Source organism: Nicotiana attenuata, unplaced genomic scaffold (assembly GCF_001879085.1).
Source record: "Nicotiana attenuata strain UT unplaced genomic scaffold, NIATTr2, whole genome shotgun sequence".
Classification (NCBI taxonomy): Eukaryota; Viridiplantae; Streptophyta; class Magnoliopsida; order Solanales; family Solanaceae; genus Nicotiana; species Nicotiana attenuata.
Genome location: NW_017670315.1, coordinates 35,881 through 54,276, shown reverse-complemented (window position 1 = coordinate 54,276; position 18,396 = coordinate 35,881). Strand labels below are relative to the sequence as shown.

General features: G+C 37.1%; 1 protein-coding gene across 1 annotated transcript; it reads left to right on the top strand.

Annotated features, from left to right (window-relative positions):
• The first annotated feature begins 12,100 nt into the window (after positions 1-12,100).
• LOC109237701 (probable gamma-secretase subunit PEN-2) lies at positions 12,101-17,513 on the top strand. The gene is given in 3 exon segments (XM_019404043.1): positions 12,101-12,253; positions 12,256-12,280; positions 17,125-17,513. Coding segments are annotated over 3 exon segments (339 nt in total). The 3' UTR covers positions 17,286-17,513.
• Positions 17,514-18,396: the final 883 nt, after the last annotated feature.

Below are 18,396 nucleotides of genomic sequence, written 5' to 3'. Positions count from 1 at the left end.
TGGAAATCAACAAGCAAAGGGATAACATGAACAATTACTTCAAGTAACGAAAATCAATAAGGAAAGATTAACACGAATGATAACTTCAAACAATGATAATTAACAATGAAGAGATAGCATGTAACAATAAAGAAGGCAACAAGTTCAACTAATGTATGGGAGCAATTTAGCAAGTGGGATATAGAACAAATACTAAACAAGTCAACTAAAGCATTTAAGGATAGTCTAACATAATTAGGTTTGGCATTTCAAATAAAACATGAAAATAGTCTAAGTAACCTAAACCGGTCAAATACCACGTAAAACCCGTGTACCTACTCGTCACCTTACGTACACGGGTTTCACTTAGCACAAGTGAATCAAACAATACCAATCCTAAGGGGTAGTTCCCCTACACGAAGTTAGGCAAGATACTTATCTCAACTAGGCCAATTCAACACTCGGAAATAGCTTTTCCCTTAAAGTCCTCCTCCACACGGCTCAAATCCAACCAAAATAGACTCAATATCATCAAACAATACTAGGGAATTCAATTGCAATAGATAAAGTTAAGATCTTTACACTTTTTTCAAAAAGTCAACAAAAGTCAAACCCCGGGACCGCCCGGTCAAAATCCGGGTCTAATGGTAGATTCCGTCTACCCATGACCCCAGGAGTTCATATATGTGATTAGTTTCAAAATCCGAGTCCAAATCGACTCTCAGAACTCAATTTCTTGTTTTTCAAATACTTGACAAAGTTTCACCGATTTTCACTTTGATTCACATGATTTTGATGTTAAAATCTAAGATATGTTGATGGAATATGATTAGAAATAGATTAAAATCAATTACCCATTTGCAGGTGAACATTTGCAGGTGAAAATCCCCTCCAAATCGCCTCCTACCGAGTCTAGGGTTCAAAAGTGAGAGAATGAGTTCAAAAATCCCGTCCCTCAGCTATTTGTCCAGTCGTAGATGTCACAAATGCGACATGAGGTTCACAATTGCGAACCCCGCAAATGTGAAGAATCGCTCGCAAAAGCGAAGACCTCCCATTTCTGCTGTCATCGCAATTGCGATGATAAGTTCGCAATTGCGAACCTTGGACCTCCGCAAATGCGACCATGAAGATCGCAAATGCAAACCAGATCTCCCCTAGGTACGTATTGCAAATCGAACCCAGTAGACTTGGCCTAGTATCGCAATTGCGATCCGAAAACTCACAAATGCGAGATCAAAGGCACCTGTGAAAAAAACCAGCAACTTAAACTCTAACAACACTCTGCTAAGCGTCTAAAACGCACCCGAGCCCTCGGGGCTCCAAACCAAACATCCACACAACTCACTCGCGTGATCAAAACACAAAAATAATATCTAAAACTACGAATTGAACTCTAAAACGCATGAATTTCAAAGAAATTTTCAAGAACTTCTAGAATTACAACTAAGCGTCCGAATCCTATCAACTCCAAACGACACCAGACCTATTCCAAATTCCGAGCTCGATAGCTAAAAGCCAACTTACGGTCAAACTTTTCAACTTTAAATTGCCAAATTTCGGCAAATCAACCTACGGACTTTCGATACGCCCAAGTGAAGTTTGCATTTTCAATTAACTTCTAAGAAATCCCGCCCCCGCAAGTCATAAAAGTATAAACACACACGTGTGAAGCAATAAAAGGGGTTACAGGGCAGAATTACACAAAACGACCGATCGGGTAATTACATTCTCCCCCTCTTAAAACAAACGTTCATCCTCGAACGTGCATAAGGACATACCTGAAGCGGTGAATAGAAGAGGATAACAAATCCGCATGTCGTGCTCGGTCTCCTAGGTCGCCTAGAGGACCCCTCCATTGAACCTTCACTGAAGAAATATCCTTTGATCTCAACTTCCTAACCTGCAGGTCCAAGATAGCCACAGGCTCCTCAATGTAAGTCAAATTCTCATCCAATTGGACTGTGCTGAAGTCTAGAACATGAGACGGATCACCATAATACTTCCGGAGCATAGAGACATGGAACACCGGATGAACCTCAAATAAACTAGGCGGCAAGGCAAGCTTGTAGGCCACCTCTCCAATCCTCTCAAGGATCTCAAAAGGTCCGATATACCTAGGGCTCAACTTGCCCTTCTTCCCGAACCTCATCATACCCTTCATGGGTGAAACCCGGAGCAAGACTCGCTCTCCAACCATGAATGCAACATCACGAACCTTCCGATCTGCATAACTCTTCTGTCTAGATTGGGATGTATGATGCCGATCCTGGAACATCTTGACTTTCTCCAAAGCATCTCGAACCAGATCCATGCCTAATTACTTAGCCTCTCCCGGCTCAAACCACCCAACTGGAGAACGACACCGTCTCCCATAGAGAGCCTCATACAAAGCCATCTGGATACTCGACTGGTAGTTGTTGTTGTAGACAACCTTCGCAAGTGGCAAGAACTGATCCCAAGCGCCGCCGAAATCTATAACACAGGCGCGAAGCATATCCTCCGATATCTGAATAGTGTACCTCGGATTGTGCGTCCGTCTGAGGGTGAAATGCTATACTCAACTCAACCCGTGTTCTTAGCTCATGTTGTATAGCCTTCGAAAAATGCGATATGAACTGCGTACCCCGGTCATAGATGATAGATACCGGTACACCACGAAGTCGGACAATCTCGCGGATATAAACCTGAGCCAGCTGCTTTGAAGAATAGGTAGTCACTATCGGAATGAAATGAGCCGACTTGATCAACCTGTCCACAATCACCCATACTATATCAAACTTCCTCTGAGTTTGTGGGAGCCCCACAAGGAAGTCCATGGTGACGCGCTCCCACTTACATCAAGAATCTCAAGTCGCTGAAGTAGCCCACCCAGTCGTTGATGTTCATACTTCACGTACTGACAATTTAGTCACCGAGCTACATACTCAACTATGTCTTTCTTCATCCTCCTCCACTAATAGTGCTTCCTCAAGTCCTGATACATCTTAGCGGCACCCGAATGAATGGAGTACCGCAAACTGTGGGCCTCCTGAAGAATCAACTCACGCAAACTATCCACATTGGGCACACATAACTGGCCCTACATCAGTAAACCACCGTCATCTCCAATAGTAAGCTCTTTGGCATCGCCATGTTGAACAGTGTCCTTGAGGACAAGAAAATCTTATGAGTTTTACAATAACCTTGAGATTCTTTACAAGAATCGTATGATTTTCAAGTGATTTTCATCTTGTTTTCTAAATTAGGGTTTCCGGAAATTTCTATTACAAAATGTTTGATGATTTTTGAGTGTTTGATCTTCTGCTTCTCATGTGTTTCGAACTGATTTTGTAAGTTTTCTACAACCTTAACTCGCTTGAACTGAAAGCCCTAATTTTTCGACTTTTTTGCTTGGTTTCTGAGTTATTTGAGTACTGCCTTTGTTCTTGCCTGGGCCCCTGTAATTTCTCTTTAGCCATTTGAATGTCTCGTGGTTTTCTTACCCTAATATGCTCTACTGAGATTCTTGGTTCAACTTTTCTACTCATCCTCCATGTCTATGTTCCTCCTGACTATTATTTCTTGCTTTATTTAAGTTGTTTGTGATACTTGCTGACTCTTTCGTGATTTTCTCTTTAACTGAGCCCTATTAGGGTTCTGACCTAATTTTTTCCGGCTCAGTTCTACGTTTCTGTGAAATTTTACGTAGTTTATTTTCTATTTATGGGAATTATATATATTCTTTTTAGAAATCAGTATTACTTTGAAATTCTGGCTGATTGATTACTCCGTTAAAGATTGGTATGCATAGACTTTATGATTTGGTCTTTTTGCCTTAATTAAACCCCTGTTGTTACCGTTTGGCTAATTGCCCCTAATTAAAGGAGTCTATTCTGAACCCCTCATATGATTGGATTCTGATTGCCCTTAATTGCTGATTTCTGATTCTTTTACCTTATTGACTCTACCCTCGAACTGCTATATAAGCACTCTCCTATTCTCGCTTCAAAAATAGAACATTAGTTCACAAAAAAAAGCACATTGACACTCTAAAAACTCTCTTTTCTTCTCTGCTACTTGTGATACTCACTGGTCTAGCCGGCTGAAAGCTAAGGCTACTGCATCTGCTTTATATTCTGCATTCTTTTCTTCAACTGATATGTCTCTAGTTAAATTTTGAAATCCAAACCCTATGTGTTTCATTCCTGCACTAGTTCATCAGCTATGAATTCAACCTGTCTTCCTGCTTACTTCTTTGCCCAGCATGTCTAAATTCTGTCCTGCTCAATGTATGACTAGCATGTCTATAATTCACTTAGTTATTTGATACTTAACCAGCCTGTTTGTGAATATCTATTTAATCCCTTAATTGTGTGATCATGTTGGGTTTTCTATACGTGACTCTTATGTGCCCCAATCCCTTTATCCCCATGTGAGATCTGTTTGTTGAGTGTTTCTGAATCTGAATGTTTTATTTATTGTCTGCTGTTTTCAAAAAAGAGTTTTGGTACTCTTCTCAAACTGTCTTTTACCACCAAACTATTGCATGTTTCTGAAAACCTTTTTTACTCTTAAAGTTATCTCTATACTATTTTCAGAGCCTTTTCAAAACTATGTCAAACACTCCCACTTTACTCTTAGATTACTAGGTTCTGCCCCTCTAATATGTGTCCTGCCTTGAGACCCTGGAGGTCTCTCTGAACTCTGGCATGTCAGAGCTGGCCTTTTCACACTGCACAATAATCAGTTACTATTTGAGAAAGTCTAGGTGTGAGCACTGCCCGGGATCCTTGAGGTCCTTTGGGAACTTTGACACACCTGGACATGAAATTGGCTATGGAACCTTGGCATTTGAGACTACTGGAGGCTTAAAAATCATTTGGGCCTGCTGCAGGCTCCCTATAGATTAATTTCTGTTTATTTATGTAATTTTCATTCAATTCATTGGTCTATAATAATTATTGTGAACAAACAGTGGGGTGTTTAGTAAAAAGGGAGGGTAGTATATGCATTGCGGGTAAAATTGGGTAGATACCATGCCTATAGGATCCAGATTGATTCAAATGTGTTTGTTATGTTTGCTTTGCTTCCACACAATTAGAAAATTATACCATGCCTATAGGAATTAAATCAGCTCTAATAGAAATCATGCCTATAGAACTTAAAACCAGTTTAGTTAAATAAATCAGTTTAATTCATGTTTGTTTATTCTGAATTGGTTTAATTCAATTACTCTGTCTGCTTCTTTAAATAAGTCTTCAAATACTGCTTTAAATTAATACTGATAGAAAGCATGCTTATAGGATCTCAAGTTGTCGTTTAAAAATCGTTTTACTGTTTTACTGTATTCCTAATCAATATAGATATCATGTTCATAGGACATCACTGTGATACGCCTAGGCAGGCCTATAGGACAATAAAAATTCTGCAACCGTAAAACCATGTTCTGCTATCTGCGATTGCTCATACTCAGCAAGTCTAAAATCAGTAGGCAAATGGACTTAGTTCTTTCACACTTTGGCCTTAATTATGTACTTTATGATCTCTGCTCACCTAGATATCCTGTTCTAGGGCTTCTTTTAAATACTTGAAACTGTGTTTAAGACGTGCACTTATTTGCTCTGTTTGTGGAGGTAAATGTGAGCCTTTAATTGTTCTCTCTTCAGTGCAGTCCTAATTGTTTTGGTTGACGCCTAGATTTTTCTCCTTTAAAACACCTTAGGATGGTCCTAATCTTCATCACTTTTCCTCCACCTTGAAGATATAAATTATATTCCCAAATTTTATTCAACCTTTCGATTGTGGTCCCGGGTTGGTGGTACAAAGCCAACATAATCAAGTAAACAATATTGCATTTTACACTTCTTGCCCTTAAGTGAGGGTTGTCGTTTTTTAATCTTGGCATAGCAAATCTCAGAATATATCACCTTTTCCCTCATTTCTAGACTCCTCCATAAACTCGGATTGATCAATTCTCGTGTTACCGATCAAACACAAATATTGAAAAGTGGTTAGAATGAGGTTCAATATGCTCCAACTCTAAAATCGCTTCAATTTTGACTTCCTTTAGTTTTGCACACTACGTCAACCTTGGCATCATCAACAATATTTTCGTCAAATGATTGGAACTCCTCTTTCTGCTCTACAATCTAGCTAGTATCTACAATAAATAGTTGTTGGGCATCAGACACCTCAACCTTTTTATGCAATTTAGCCTGCAGGTCATAGATATTTGAGCCAAATTGGTCTATCTCTTGCCTAAGCTCAGTTTATTCCTTTTATGAATTGTTTTGCCATATTTGAAAGACCATTACGGAAAAACTCATGAAATTTTCATTAGCTTAACTTTTTGCTCTAGCCAAGATTGGCTCACGATATCTTCTTCTTCAAAGTTATCTTCTTGTGGGAACTCGCTCTCTCCAGCCAATTTTTCCTCCTTGGCCTTCATTCTTGTGATTGTTGTACTAATTCCCTTTATTGCCGTTTGAATTTCATCATGTTGTTCGGCTACTTGCCTCACCATGTCCATAGTACGGATGGCACGTTTCACATCCTCCACTTCATTGCTCTAATCAAACTCACAAACATTATTAGAAAAATCATAATAAGAGCTTGGAGAAGAATAAAAAGAATTAGGACAACCATCCCAATGGCCACCTTGACAATCACACACATTACAAGAAATCCACTCATAAGATTGAGATGGTAAGCCCAACTCTCACCCCAAAATATCTTTATAATTTTGCCATAGTTGCGGTCTTTCACAATATAGACAAGGATTACCAAAATTAAAATAACCAATTTTTATTCCAATATGTCATGTTAACAAAGATAATAAAAAATTAAACTAAATTAAAATTTTAAAACTTGAATAGACAAAAAGTAAAAATCTAATCCCAGTAAAATAGTTAATTTCTAAGTCCCCTGCAACGGCACCAAAAACTTGTTGCTTTAAAATGCGCACGCAAATATAAGTGGCCGACAAGTAATAAAGAGCGAGTAGAGTATCGTTCCCACGAGGACTTATGATTAACTATCAACTAAACTAAACTAAAATAATTAATTTATTCAAATGATTTTTTAAAGTATGATTATTTAACTATACCTAAAATAGAGTAGCAAACTAAGAAGCTAAAGGAAACAAGTCGGCGAGCTTAGATATGAAATCAATGGGAGAAAATATTCTAGAGCTATGGGTTAGCTATTAATCTTGTTGAGTTTTTTACTTAAGTTGGCTAATTAATTTATCTAGTTTATTAATTGACATGGTTAACATTACTCGTAGTTGTCAAGACCCAAAATCCCAATTTCTGTGTCGTGATGGTGCCTAACATCCACTTGCTAGGGCAAGCCAATGTTTTCTAAAGAATTATCTAATTTTAACAAATTAAAGACAGAATATTAATAATTAACAACTGAAATGCTCCGAAAATACATATAATAAATCCATAAACAACACGGTCTATACTAATCCAAGAAATCCAGAGTCACAAGTACATGATCGACTAGAATACTATAAATACAGTTTGAAACAAAATACAACTATTTCAAAGAAAATAAACAGTAAATCTAGATAAGGAAGGGGACTTCAGGGATTGTGAATGTCGTGCAGCTCTACCTCAAATCGCCAGATGCAGATATGATCCGAGGAAAACCTCAGCTAGATGCCATTGGGACCAACACTAGAATCTGCACAAGAAGTGCAGATGAGTAGTATGATTACAACCGACCAAATATACTCTGTAAGTGTCGAGCCTAACCTCGACGAAGTAGTGACGAGACTATAACAAGGCACTCACTATAAACGTGTACGAGATAATAGCAGAACAAAGAAAAACATATTTACATGAAGACCGGAACAGAAAATACATAACAGAGGGCCCCAGAATAACATTTATGCTCAACTTCTCAATACAACAGTGACACGGAACCAACGGTTAAGAACAATCAATATATCTTCTCCGTTGCAACGTGCAACCTGATCCACAATACACACACACACACACACACACACACACACACACATATATATATATATATACACACACACACACACACACAAAAATACCATTGCGGCATGCAACCGATCCTAAATAATAATACCAATATATATATATATATACACACACACACAGACACAGACACACAAATACCATTACGGCATGCAACCGATCCTAAATAATAATACCAATATCCGTTGCAACGTGCAACTCGATCCCAAACAATAATATCAATATCCGTTGCGGCGTGCAACCCGATCCCAAACAATACAATAATGAATGTACAAACTACAACTAACTACAATGTATTTCACAACGAAACGCAATAAGAAAATTGCATAATTAAAGACATAAAATGGATAAAAATGACTAAATAATAACAGACAAAGTCATAAAGCAAGTAATGACAATCAATAAATAAATGCACGGATGCATGGAAACATATAGCAAATTAAGGCATGTAACGAATAAATGCATGAATTTAACAATTAAGGACAACTGACATTTAAGCATTTAACACGTAATAACATGGATTAAATGAAGGCATGAAATAATTGAAGACAACAAATAAACATCCCAATCCGTATGCTTAACACATGACTACGTATATACACTCATCACCTTGCATATACACCGTCGCCACACAAAAATCAAGTAACAAATAAACCAATAAAGTCCTAATTCCCTCAAGTCAATGTTAACCACGACATTTACCTCTTTCCGCAACCAAATGAATGATCAATCATGGCTTTTCCTTTAGAATAATCCTCCAAACCAATTAAATTAGCCAAATATTGTTCAAATAAGTCAAAACAAGCTTTACAAACTACACACGAGTGAAAAGGGTTCAATCTTTAACTAAATTAAAAAAGTCAACAAAAGTTAACCCCGGGCTCGCTTGGTCAAAATTTGAAATTCGGACCAAATTCGAATTATTCATTCACCCCCGAGCCCGGTTATGTGATTTGTTTCGAAACCCGACCTAAATTCAAGGTCTAAATCTCAATTTTTTCTAATTATAAATTAGAAATCACTTAATTTAAAGTTAAAAATCACTGGATGATTAAGAAAATACATCAAAACTAGTTGAAAAGCACTTACCAATGAAGTTCGGATGAAAATATCTTCAAAAACCTCTCTAGTCTAAGCTCCAGGTTTCAAAAATGATAAAAACAATGAATTACCAACTTAGATCTTTTATTTAACTACGCGTCAAGTGTTGTTCGTGTTCGCGAAGCACCTGTCGCGTTCGCGCACAGGACTTCTCGCAAAGGCATTTCCCCGCCAAGACTCTGCATTCGCATCCCATGTGTCACGTTCACGATGAAGGACCACCTGCTGTCCCCAAACTTTCCCCTAACACTACGCGTCTGTGGCGCACAGTTCCTCCCACCAGCAACTCAACAAGTCCAAATATGGTTCGAAATCAATCTGAAACTCACCCGAGTCCCCTGAGCTCCAATCCGAACATGCACACAAGTTTAATAACATAATATAAACTTGCTCACTACCTCAAATAATCAAAATAATATCAAATAATAAGAACCGATCATCATAACTCAAAATTTCAACTTAAAAACTCATTTTTTAACAATCTTACACATAATGCGCCGAAACGCGCTCGGGTCACCCCGGACCCTAACCAAATGTGCGTACAAGTCCAAAAGTATCATACAAACCTATCAGAAGTGTCAAAACACCAATTCGAGGTTGTTTACCACAAACATTGACCGTGGTCAACTCTAGTTATTTTTAAAGTCAAGAATCACATTTTCTTTGAAATTTCACGTAAAACTTTTCGAAAAATGACATGGACCACGCACGCAAGTCATATACATGAAACTATTAGAGGTCTCGAAGCAAATAAATTCTAGTACTCAATACGACATATCGGGTCGTCATATTCTCCACCTCTAAAAGAAACATTCGTCCTCGGACTGACATAGAAAAATACGTAGACTGATAAAAAGGTGTGGGAATCTACTCCGCATATCAGACTCGGAATCCCACATAGACTCCTCAATTGCCTGAACTCTCCATATGTCAAATTCTCATAAAGCTGGATCATGCTGAAGTCTATAACATGTGACATGTCTTCATGCTACTTCCAAAGCATGAAAACATAAAATACCGGATGTACCCCTACTAAGGTAGGAGACAATGCAAGCCTATAAGCAATCTTCCCCAACTCTCTCCAAAATATCGAATTGGAAATTCATTCTTTTTGCTCCAAAATTTTATCTTCACTGTCCAATATACATACATTATCAATTAACACCCAAGCAAGTCTAAAGCTCAATACTCAAGCTAAGTTGGGCATATACAATATAAAATACAATTAAAAAGAGAATAAAATTGATAGGTTACAAGTACCTTGGGCATAAGTACTTTACTTTATATTTTGATGATCTAACAAACTTATCATCCAGAACCAAATAAGGAACTTGTTGCACATTTACAAGACCTTGAGATCACAAAGTTCCAGGTTGGGATCCAGCGTGGGATATAACTCAACTCTTCAGAGTGGAAGGAACAACTGAGGAAACAGGTCCCTACCAGTTCCCGAGGAGACTGTATGAAGTCAACTCTCCAGCAGGAAAGTTGCTGCTTGCACACGCTACTGCACAGGAACAGTGCAGCAGTCAACTTTTTATGGAAGGCTTTTTACCTACCTTGCTTACATTATTGTAAGTGATGTCACACACGTATAAATACAATCAAGGAAGGTAAAACAACTTACTTCATGAGAGAACCAGATAAAGGACCTGAAGCATGTCTGGTACAATCATTCAAGTTAATCGACTCAAGATAATCTGGGCAGTGTGCCTTTAGATTAACAGGAACCAGATTAGGGACCTGATCCCTTGGTGTTCCACATACAGAAGTATAAGTCAACTGTACAGCTGGAAAGCAACTGTAAAAAGTGACTGCCTGCAACTGTACACGCAACAGTACAACAGATAGTGCAGCAGTCACTTCCCATTGAGAAGAGGCATGTACTAACCAAGATTTGACATCACTAAGGTGATGTCTTTTGTAGTATAAACTTGGTGCAAGGCACAAGACATTCCTCTCCAACACTTGTAAAATCTTAAACAAAAATATTCTCTCAAGTGCTTGCCACAACCTCTCTCAAGGACAAAGCTACTGCAACCTCAAGGACCGGATCCAAGATTCAAGATATCTTAAGTCCTTAGGTTTGTTGAGTCTTTGTTATTTGTTCTTCAATTGTAACTCCTATCTTGCTTTCTTAGAAGCTGTGTTTTAAAAAAACCAAAATCACAAACCCTCTAAGTTTGTGTCTTGGCTAGAGTTAGTCGAGTTGTAAAGCCTTTGTAATAGAGTTATTACAAAGTGACTTGTAATAGTGTTATTACAAGTTAGAGTGATTGAAGTCTTTGTAATAGAGTTATTACAAAGTGGCTTGTGGTGAGAGTATCACAAGTTAGTTAAAGTCTTTGTAACTAGAGAGTCACAAAGTGGCTAAGTTAGTTGAGTTGAATCCTTTGTAATAGAGTCATTACAAAGTGGCTTGTAATAGGTGTTTACAAGTTAGTGAAGTTGAAAGCCTACAAGTGTATGTCGTGGTTTTTGTCCCCTTGAGTTAGGATTTTTTCACGTAAAAATCCTCTGTGTTCTTTACTGACTGCCGAGCTACTGTGGAACAATTAGAAAACCTGATTCCCTATACTGGTTGGTTTTACAGTCTGTTGCTTACAGTGAGAGCTGATAGAGAATCTGGTTCTCTATACAGTAGGAACTTATCTTGTGTCTCATTTACATATTGGTTCAGTAGTTAGCACTGTGGGAACTGATATAGGACCAGATCGCTATACAGTTTGGTTCATTAGTATTTTCAGTGAAAATTCATAGAGAACCTGGTTCTCTATACAGTCTAGTGGACGCTTAGTTTCTAACAAAAATATAGAGTAAATAATATCAAAATATATAAAAATATGCCCAACATCAAGGTGCTAATTTTCTTAGAGTCGATTTTTGTTGTGCCGTATCCGATAATGGATAGGAGTACTTAATTGGTAATACTTAAGTTAAATGGAAGTTAATAGTGGATATTTTAAGGCGGGATTGGATTAAATTATATAAGCTTATTATGCAAAAAAAATAAATAAATTATACAGATGTGTAGTCTACTCTTACACTACACTGTCTTAATTTCAAATTTTGCTGCACCGCTAAGAGTTGACTGGCCGACGGTAGACGGACCACTGGGTTTAACAGAGCAAGACTCCGTCGATTATGCGCGTAGATTCTTCAATTTCGGGTTTTACTCCCCCATTATCAACCCGAGCTCCGTCGCTGTAAGTTCCAATTGATTTTTCGATTATGAACTCTATGTGATTGAGAGACACTGCGTAATTTTGGTTTTTTAGGAGGAGTTAAGATATATATTGACAGTAATGGATTTTTTACACTGTGATTTAACTTGTTATAATGGATGTCATTTGTTCTAGGTTATCAATCAACATTTGTGAATATAGTTGCCTGCCATTGCCATTTAAAGTGATCTCCATTCTATAAATGTTTTTTACACTGTCCGTCCGTGCATAGAACTTAAACTCTTTTTCAGAAACCCATTTGAGTAACAGTGACGTTAACATGCTTTTTCTAGCTGCTTTACTTCGTGAATTGTACTTGCTCAGTTCCGAAAAGAATGAAAGGGCTTACGAGTATAAGGGCCAACACATCTAATTTTGTGAAATGGGACATGATTTCTTAGGTGTTGTTCAAGCAAAATTTACATATTCCAAAAATACTTAAAAAGTTCTGTAGATAAAAAATCATAGGTAAAAAGAATTTGAAAAATGTTTGAAACAATGTAGTTAGAGAAACATTGTTTGACTTTGCAATTAAAATTTGCCAAATTAATTGGGACAGAAAGAGAACTTATTTGCTTACACTATTTTGATGAGTGTGTACTCATAGGCGAATCCATGACTTAAACTTGATGACTAGTAATAAGATTATGTGTTCAAATATAATATTCGTTGAAATTTTGACGCGTTTTTATCTATGCTCTGCATTAAAGTATTGGGTTCCGATGAGCTAGGTTCTTATGAGCTGTGTGTACTATTTGCTTTTGGAGGGAAAGGGACTAATTTGGCCAGCTTCGGCATTAAGTTACTGAAAGGAAACACATCCTGTTTTTTGTTTTGTTTTGCGCTTGCTAAGCTTGAACTGATAGTTGTGTGGATCAGTGCTGAGATAGTGAAGACAATTCACTTTGTTCTCAGATTAGTATTATCTGAGAAAATGAACTGACGAATGTTAATTTCTATTGAGAAACAGTTTGGCTAGTTGTCCAATAGTCTGGTGTGGTGGATATGTGATAGCGTTGTGTTGATATGGTACTTGTTGAAATGCATTATTGAGGCAAAGATGCTTAGATGGTCCAAATTTGAGTTAAACGCCTACAGCTCAATAGATTTAGGAAGCTTGTTGATCAGGGTGAGAAGTTGACAACCTATGACGTTCGCGGGCAGGGGGTGGGGTTGCTGAAAAGGGGTTAAGAGTAACAATTGGTTAAGCTCTAGAAACTTAAAATCAATTTCTTTGGCGATGAAGTCAATGTTAAGAGTGATGACCATTAAGCACTTGATATTCAAGAAACACAAACCAAATGCCATTCATGTTTTAGAGTTCACTTCTTTGTTTAAAATGTAGAGACTTTAAAAGCTGTATCTGCACTATGTTTAGTTGGATGATAGAACATTTTCCAGATGTTATATACCCCAATATTCTCCTAAGATTGTCATGTTTTCGATGTAAACGAATTATATTTAGTTGGATCAAGAAGCATTTTCCAGATGTTATAAGTTGTACCATATCGGTCCCTAGGATGTTTAGGCAGCTCTCAGAGCACACGTTTGAGAAGCAAAACATTGGTAACTGGTGCTTAACTTATCAGTGTATGCGAAGCATTTTTAAAAAGTATAATTCCTTTTATGAGAAATATGAAATAGATTGGTTAAATATAGCATGTTTGAGAAAGTTTGGATTGAATTGCAGTTAAGAAATAATTTTTTTAGGGGTTAAGTGACTTTATTAGCTCATTACACAACTTGTAATGAATGCATCATCTGGGTTGTAACTTCCCCAGCATTTCTTTATGCTGGTATTATGAACAAAAATTACACTTACCAAAATAAATATTTCTGGGATTAAGTGTGTGATAAGTTGACAGACGGTTTTATGTATGTGGGACACATGGGGAAGCAGCTTGTTGTACCTCAAAGAGTTATGTGATTATCAGTAATATTTTCTAAAGGGGATGCATTTATTTTATGCGAAACATGAGAGCCTTCTTTGCAGTTCTTTAAATGTTGGTTGCTTGGCATACACTATTGAGAACAACATTGAGAATCCTAAGGGGTGGTTTGATTCGGAGATAAGTTATGCATGGATTAGTTATGAGGGTATTAATTATGCAGGGATTAGTTATGCGGTTATTAGTTAAACAGGGATTAATGATGCGGGTATTAGTTATGCAGGGATCAATTATGAAGGTATTAGTTATGCAGGGATTAGCTATGAAGGGATTACTATACAAGGATTAATTATTTTTGAATGTTTGATTTATTTTGTAAAAAATTAATACACATTATGGTGAGTGTTCCACCAGGCATCAAGAATCCCATTGAAGCCCTTGACTGGCTTCCATGAATTTCAATATCAAATGTCTGTCCTATGAGATTCATCTGACAACACTTTGAATTACCTGTCAAATTCTCATTCCTTAATTCCTTGCCGGGAAAATGCAGAAACAAAGATAAAGGAAGGGAAAATAAAAAGATCCTCCTATATCCAATTTTGTTTCTGAAATTCTCATAAACCAAACAAGTGAAAGAATGGCGAGCTGAAATTCTCATTCCTTCATTGGGGGTAATTTTTTCATTTATTAGTTTAATCAATTGTATTATTAATACACGCATTCTTATTCCACATTCTACCCCGCATAAGATTATACATAGATTTCCCCAATATTTCATGCGAGTATTATGTATAAGGAAGAGTAAAATCTTACCAAACATTGTATAAGTTGTGCAAGATTTTATACGGATTATACTGGATTTTATACATGGTTATACATGGATTAATTCTTTTAGAAGACCAACCAAACGACCCGTAGGTGTTTAAAATCCATGTAGTTTAGAGGAATGAGATGGTAAGAGATGACAGTTACTTTCGCAAGCTGGCTCAGGGCCACTCTTACCAAAAGGAAAAGAAGATGACAGTTACCTTGTTGTCTGTCCTAGTTTTTAGTGCTTCTTTTGTTCCTAAGAGTTAACTGTATGGGAGGTGGATAGGAATATTCTTTTTGATTCTTCCACCATTAGAAGTGGTGGATATGCCATGTCAACAACCTATCCCAATGCAAATGCAAATAAGGAATGGACTGTGGTGACAGAATAACTCGAAAGATTAAAGTCTAATTTTTTTCCCAGAAGTGTGTCATGTCCGTTTTGTTACTCAAGATCTTTTATTGTGCAAATGTGTATTTAACAACTATTAACTCCCCTTGGTCTAAAAAGCATTTAGTAGCCTTTCTTTGATTTTAGATGGATGATAGATTGTATAGGTGTTGAATGCACTTAATATCTCCATAGCTGATATCTAGGAATTTATATAAAGGGGCTAATTTTTGGATGAAAAACGGCCAATTTGACAGTAATGTGCTAAGTTGCTCGGACTCTTCACTTTAAGTGCCGCACCCGTGTCGACACGACCTGGGTGTGGGATCCGTACCGGATTTGGTCAATCGATTTGGGACTTTGACCAAAATCAACGGAGAAATTCGGGACAGATACAATGATTTTTGAAATCAAAACAAAAGTTAGGGTGAAATTGAAGAAAACGAATAGAAATTTTTATGTCATTCCTTTTCCTTTTATCTCCTTCTCGGATTCTCCTCTTGATCAATATTTTTTTCCTTCTTAGAATACTTTTCAAGTTTTCCACATAATGTCTCATAATTTAGATATAACTTTATAACTCTATTTTTAGATATTTGAATTATTTTTAGACGAATCCCTACACCCGTATCAGCACCCACGAATCTTAAAATTTATATTATGAAGGATCCGACCTCTAGATCCGCACCCGTATCGGACAACCGCACTCGAGTTCGAGCAACTTAGGTAATGTGTAGTTACCCTTGCATTTTGACAACAGTAATTTTCTTTAACAGGACTTTGGAAACTTAATAAAAACCTAAGAAAATCCTAATAAATCCTAAAACTCTGAAAAAGAAGCACCATGTTTGCTAACCACCTATCTTGACTGGATATGACCTTTAGATGTCCCTGAGCCCATATAATCATGATTCTAGGCCCTTCCATTGAACACTAGAAATATCACTTCATCAATCAAGCTATATGCTTATGCATATAAATGTAAATGGACGTTCCAGCATCCTGTGTGCAAAAGCAATGCTCTATATAATTCAGATGCAGTGCTTTAACAACTTAGAAGAGATCCTTATGGCTGTCAGTTGTCGCAATTAGCCGCTATCAAGGATTAACCTTAAAAGGGATGTTTTTTGGCCGCTCCCTATTCATAGTGGAGGGCCAGTGCAAGTGGAATTGACTGTGATCTCCAGCACTTGCTGTGATAACTCCTATGTTTCAGTTGTTTTTGGTGGTCTTCTTGTCCAAATACTATGAGCTTTTTCGTTGTTCACTCTGAATTAAAAAAAAAAACACTTTCTCGTCTCATTTTCCATCTCTCTCTCTCTCTCTCTCTCACGCACACACACACACTCACTCACTCACAGTTTTCAAAGCTCACCTTAAGTGGCAGGTGCTGGGCCAATGAGCATTTTTTAATCAGAAATTCCAGTATAAGTCCTAATTTTAACAGTTAATAATGATCTAGGACTTTCTTACAAGTCATGCAATTGTTAGAAAAATATATATGACTAGGCTTATCACGTGCTTGAGGAACTTCGATAACTCTTTTGTATAGCTATCTCCACTCTTGTCTACTGTGCGTATTACAATTCTCAATCGCTGAGGTTGGAATGTTTGACTTATAGATGTTACGTCAGCAATTGGTTTCATGGTGTTGACTGTTATGAGTTAATTGTTTTAACTTGGGCTGCAAGCACTTTTTCTAACATTGAGGTTTTGAAATCTATGATTTGTAGATGTTGTCAGGTCAGCAATTGGTTTCGCGGTGTTTGCTGTTCTTCTCTCAACTTGGGCTCTTACCTTCTCCATTGGAGGAGAGCGCCTATTTGGTCATGCTTGGGACAAGCTAGTAATGTACAACGTTGCTGAGAAATATGGTTTAACGGGGTGGATCTAGGTACTTATTGCATTTCTTTGTGGTCGAAGCTGCTAGATACAAGATTTGTATATATTCTTCACTTGAAAAGATTATCTGACGTTGGAACTTCTCAGTTAGACAGTTACTATGATACTGTTAAGGAGTGATGAAACCAGAAACGAGGTGCACCTTTTGAACTCATTGTATGCAAAACCTAAAGATGCACTTTACGGATTGGAAGTAGTCATTTTGCTCCTTTGCTCTCTCTCTCTCTCTCTCTCTCTCTCTCTCTCTCTCTCTCTCTCTCTCACACTCACACACACACACACACACACTACAAAGAGATACAGAGGTACTATAATTGTAGATGGAATCATAATAATGTGAATTAAGGGACATGAGATTTTGTATTGTTTTGTTATGAGGTGATTAAGAAGGATTATAACGCTGGAGGATTGTAGATGGGTAAATCAAATCTATGCAAAGTTAAGCTACTAAAAATTAAAGTTATCCGATCATGACCTTATAGCTGGTCATAATTAAATAAGAGTAGTGTATAATCAGAATTTTTGGGGTTGCAAGAGGAAGAGGTAGCCTTTTGAGGAAGGGGGAAGGGGTTGAGTCAGAAGATAATGTGTCGTGATTATGCCCCTTAAGAAATATTAATTAGGAAAGAGATTAAACTATTCTGCCCTTGTTTATGTCTAAGATATAGTCTCTCTTCATTGAATATTTATTCTATTTATGTGTTATCTCTATCTTCAAGAACAATTATTACTAAGGGTAAAAAAAGAAAAAATAATCAATTTTGTCTTGAACTTCTAAAATGACAAATAATTTGAGAATTATTTTTAACAACAATGACTATTAATATGAGACGAGTAATAGGTTTTCGAGTAATCAAAAGGGGAAAGTAGAGAATAGGTATTGATTACTAGGAGGTAGGAATTGGGATAGATGGGTGTGCAGTAAAAAAGAAATTTTATGACAATGCATAAATGCGGGGTGAACAAAGTTATAATGATTAGGAAATACTTCTTATCTTTATTGATATGGTGTCTATATCAAATACGAATAGCCTTTATTGATAATCATATGTTGCTTGGAAAGCTAATGAAGTACGCCAAATAGATATACTTTCACTATTGAT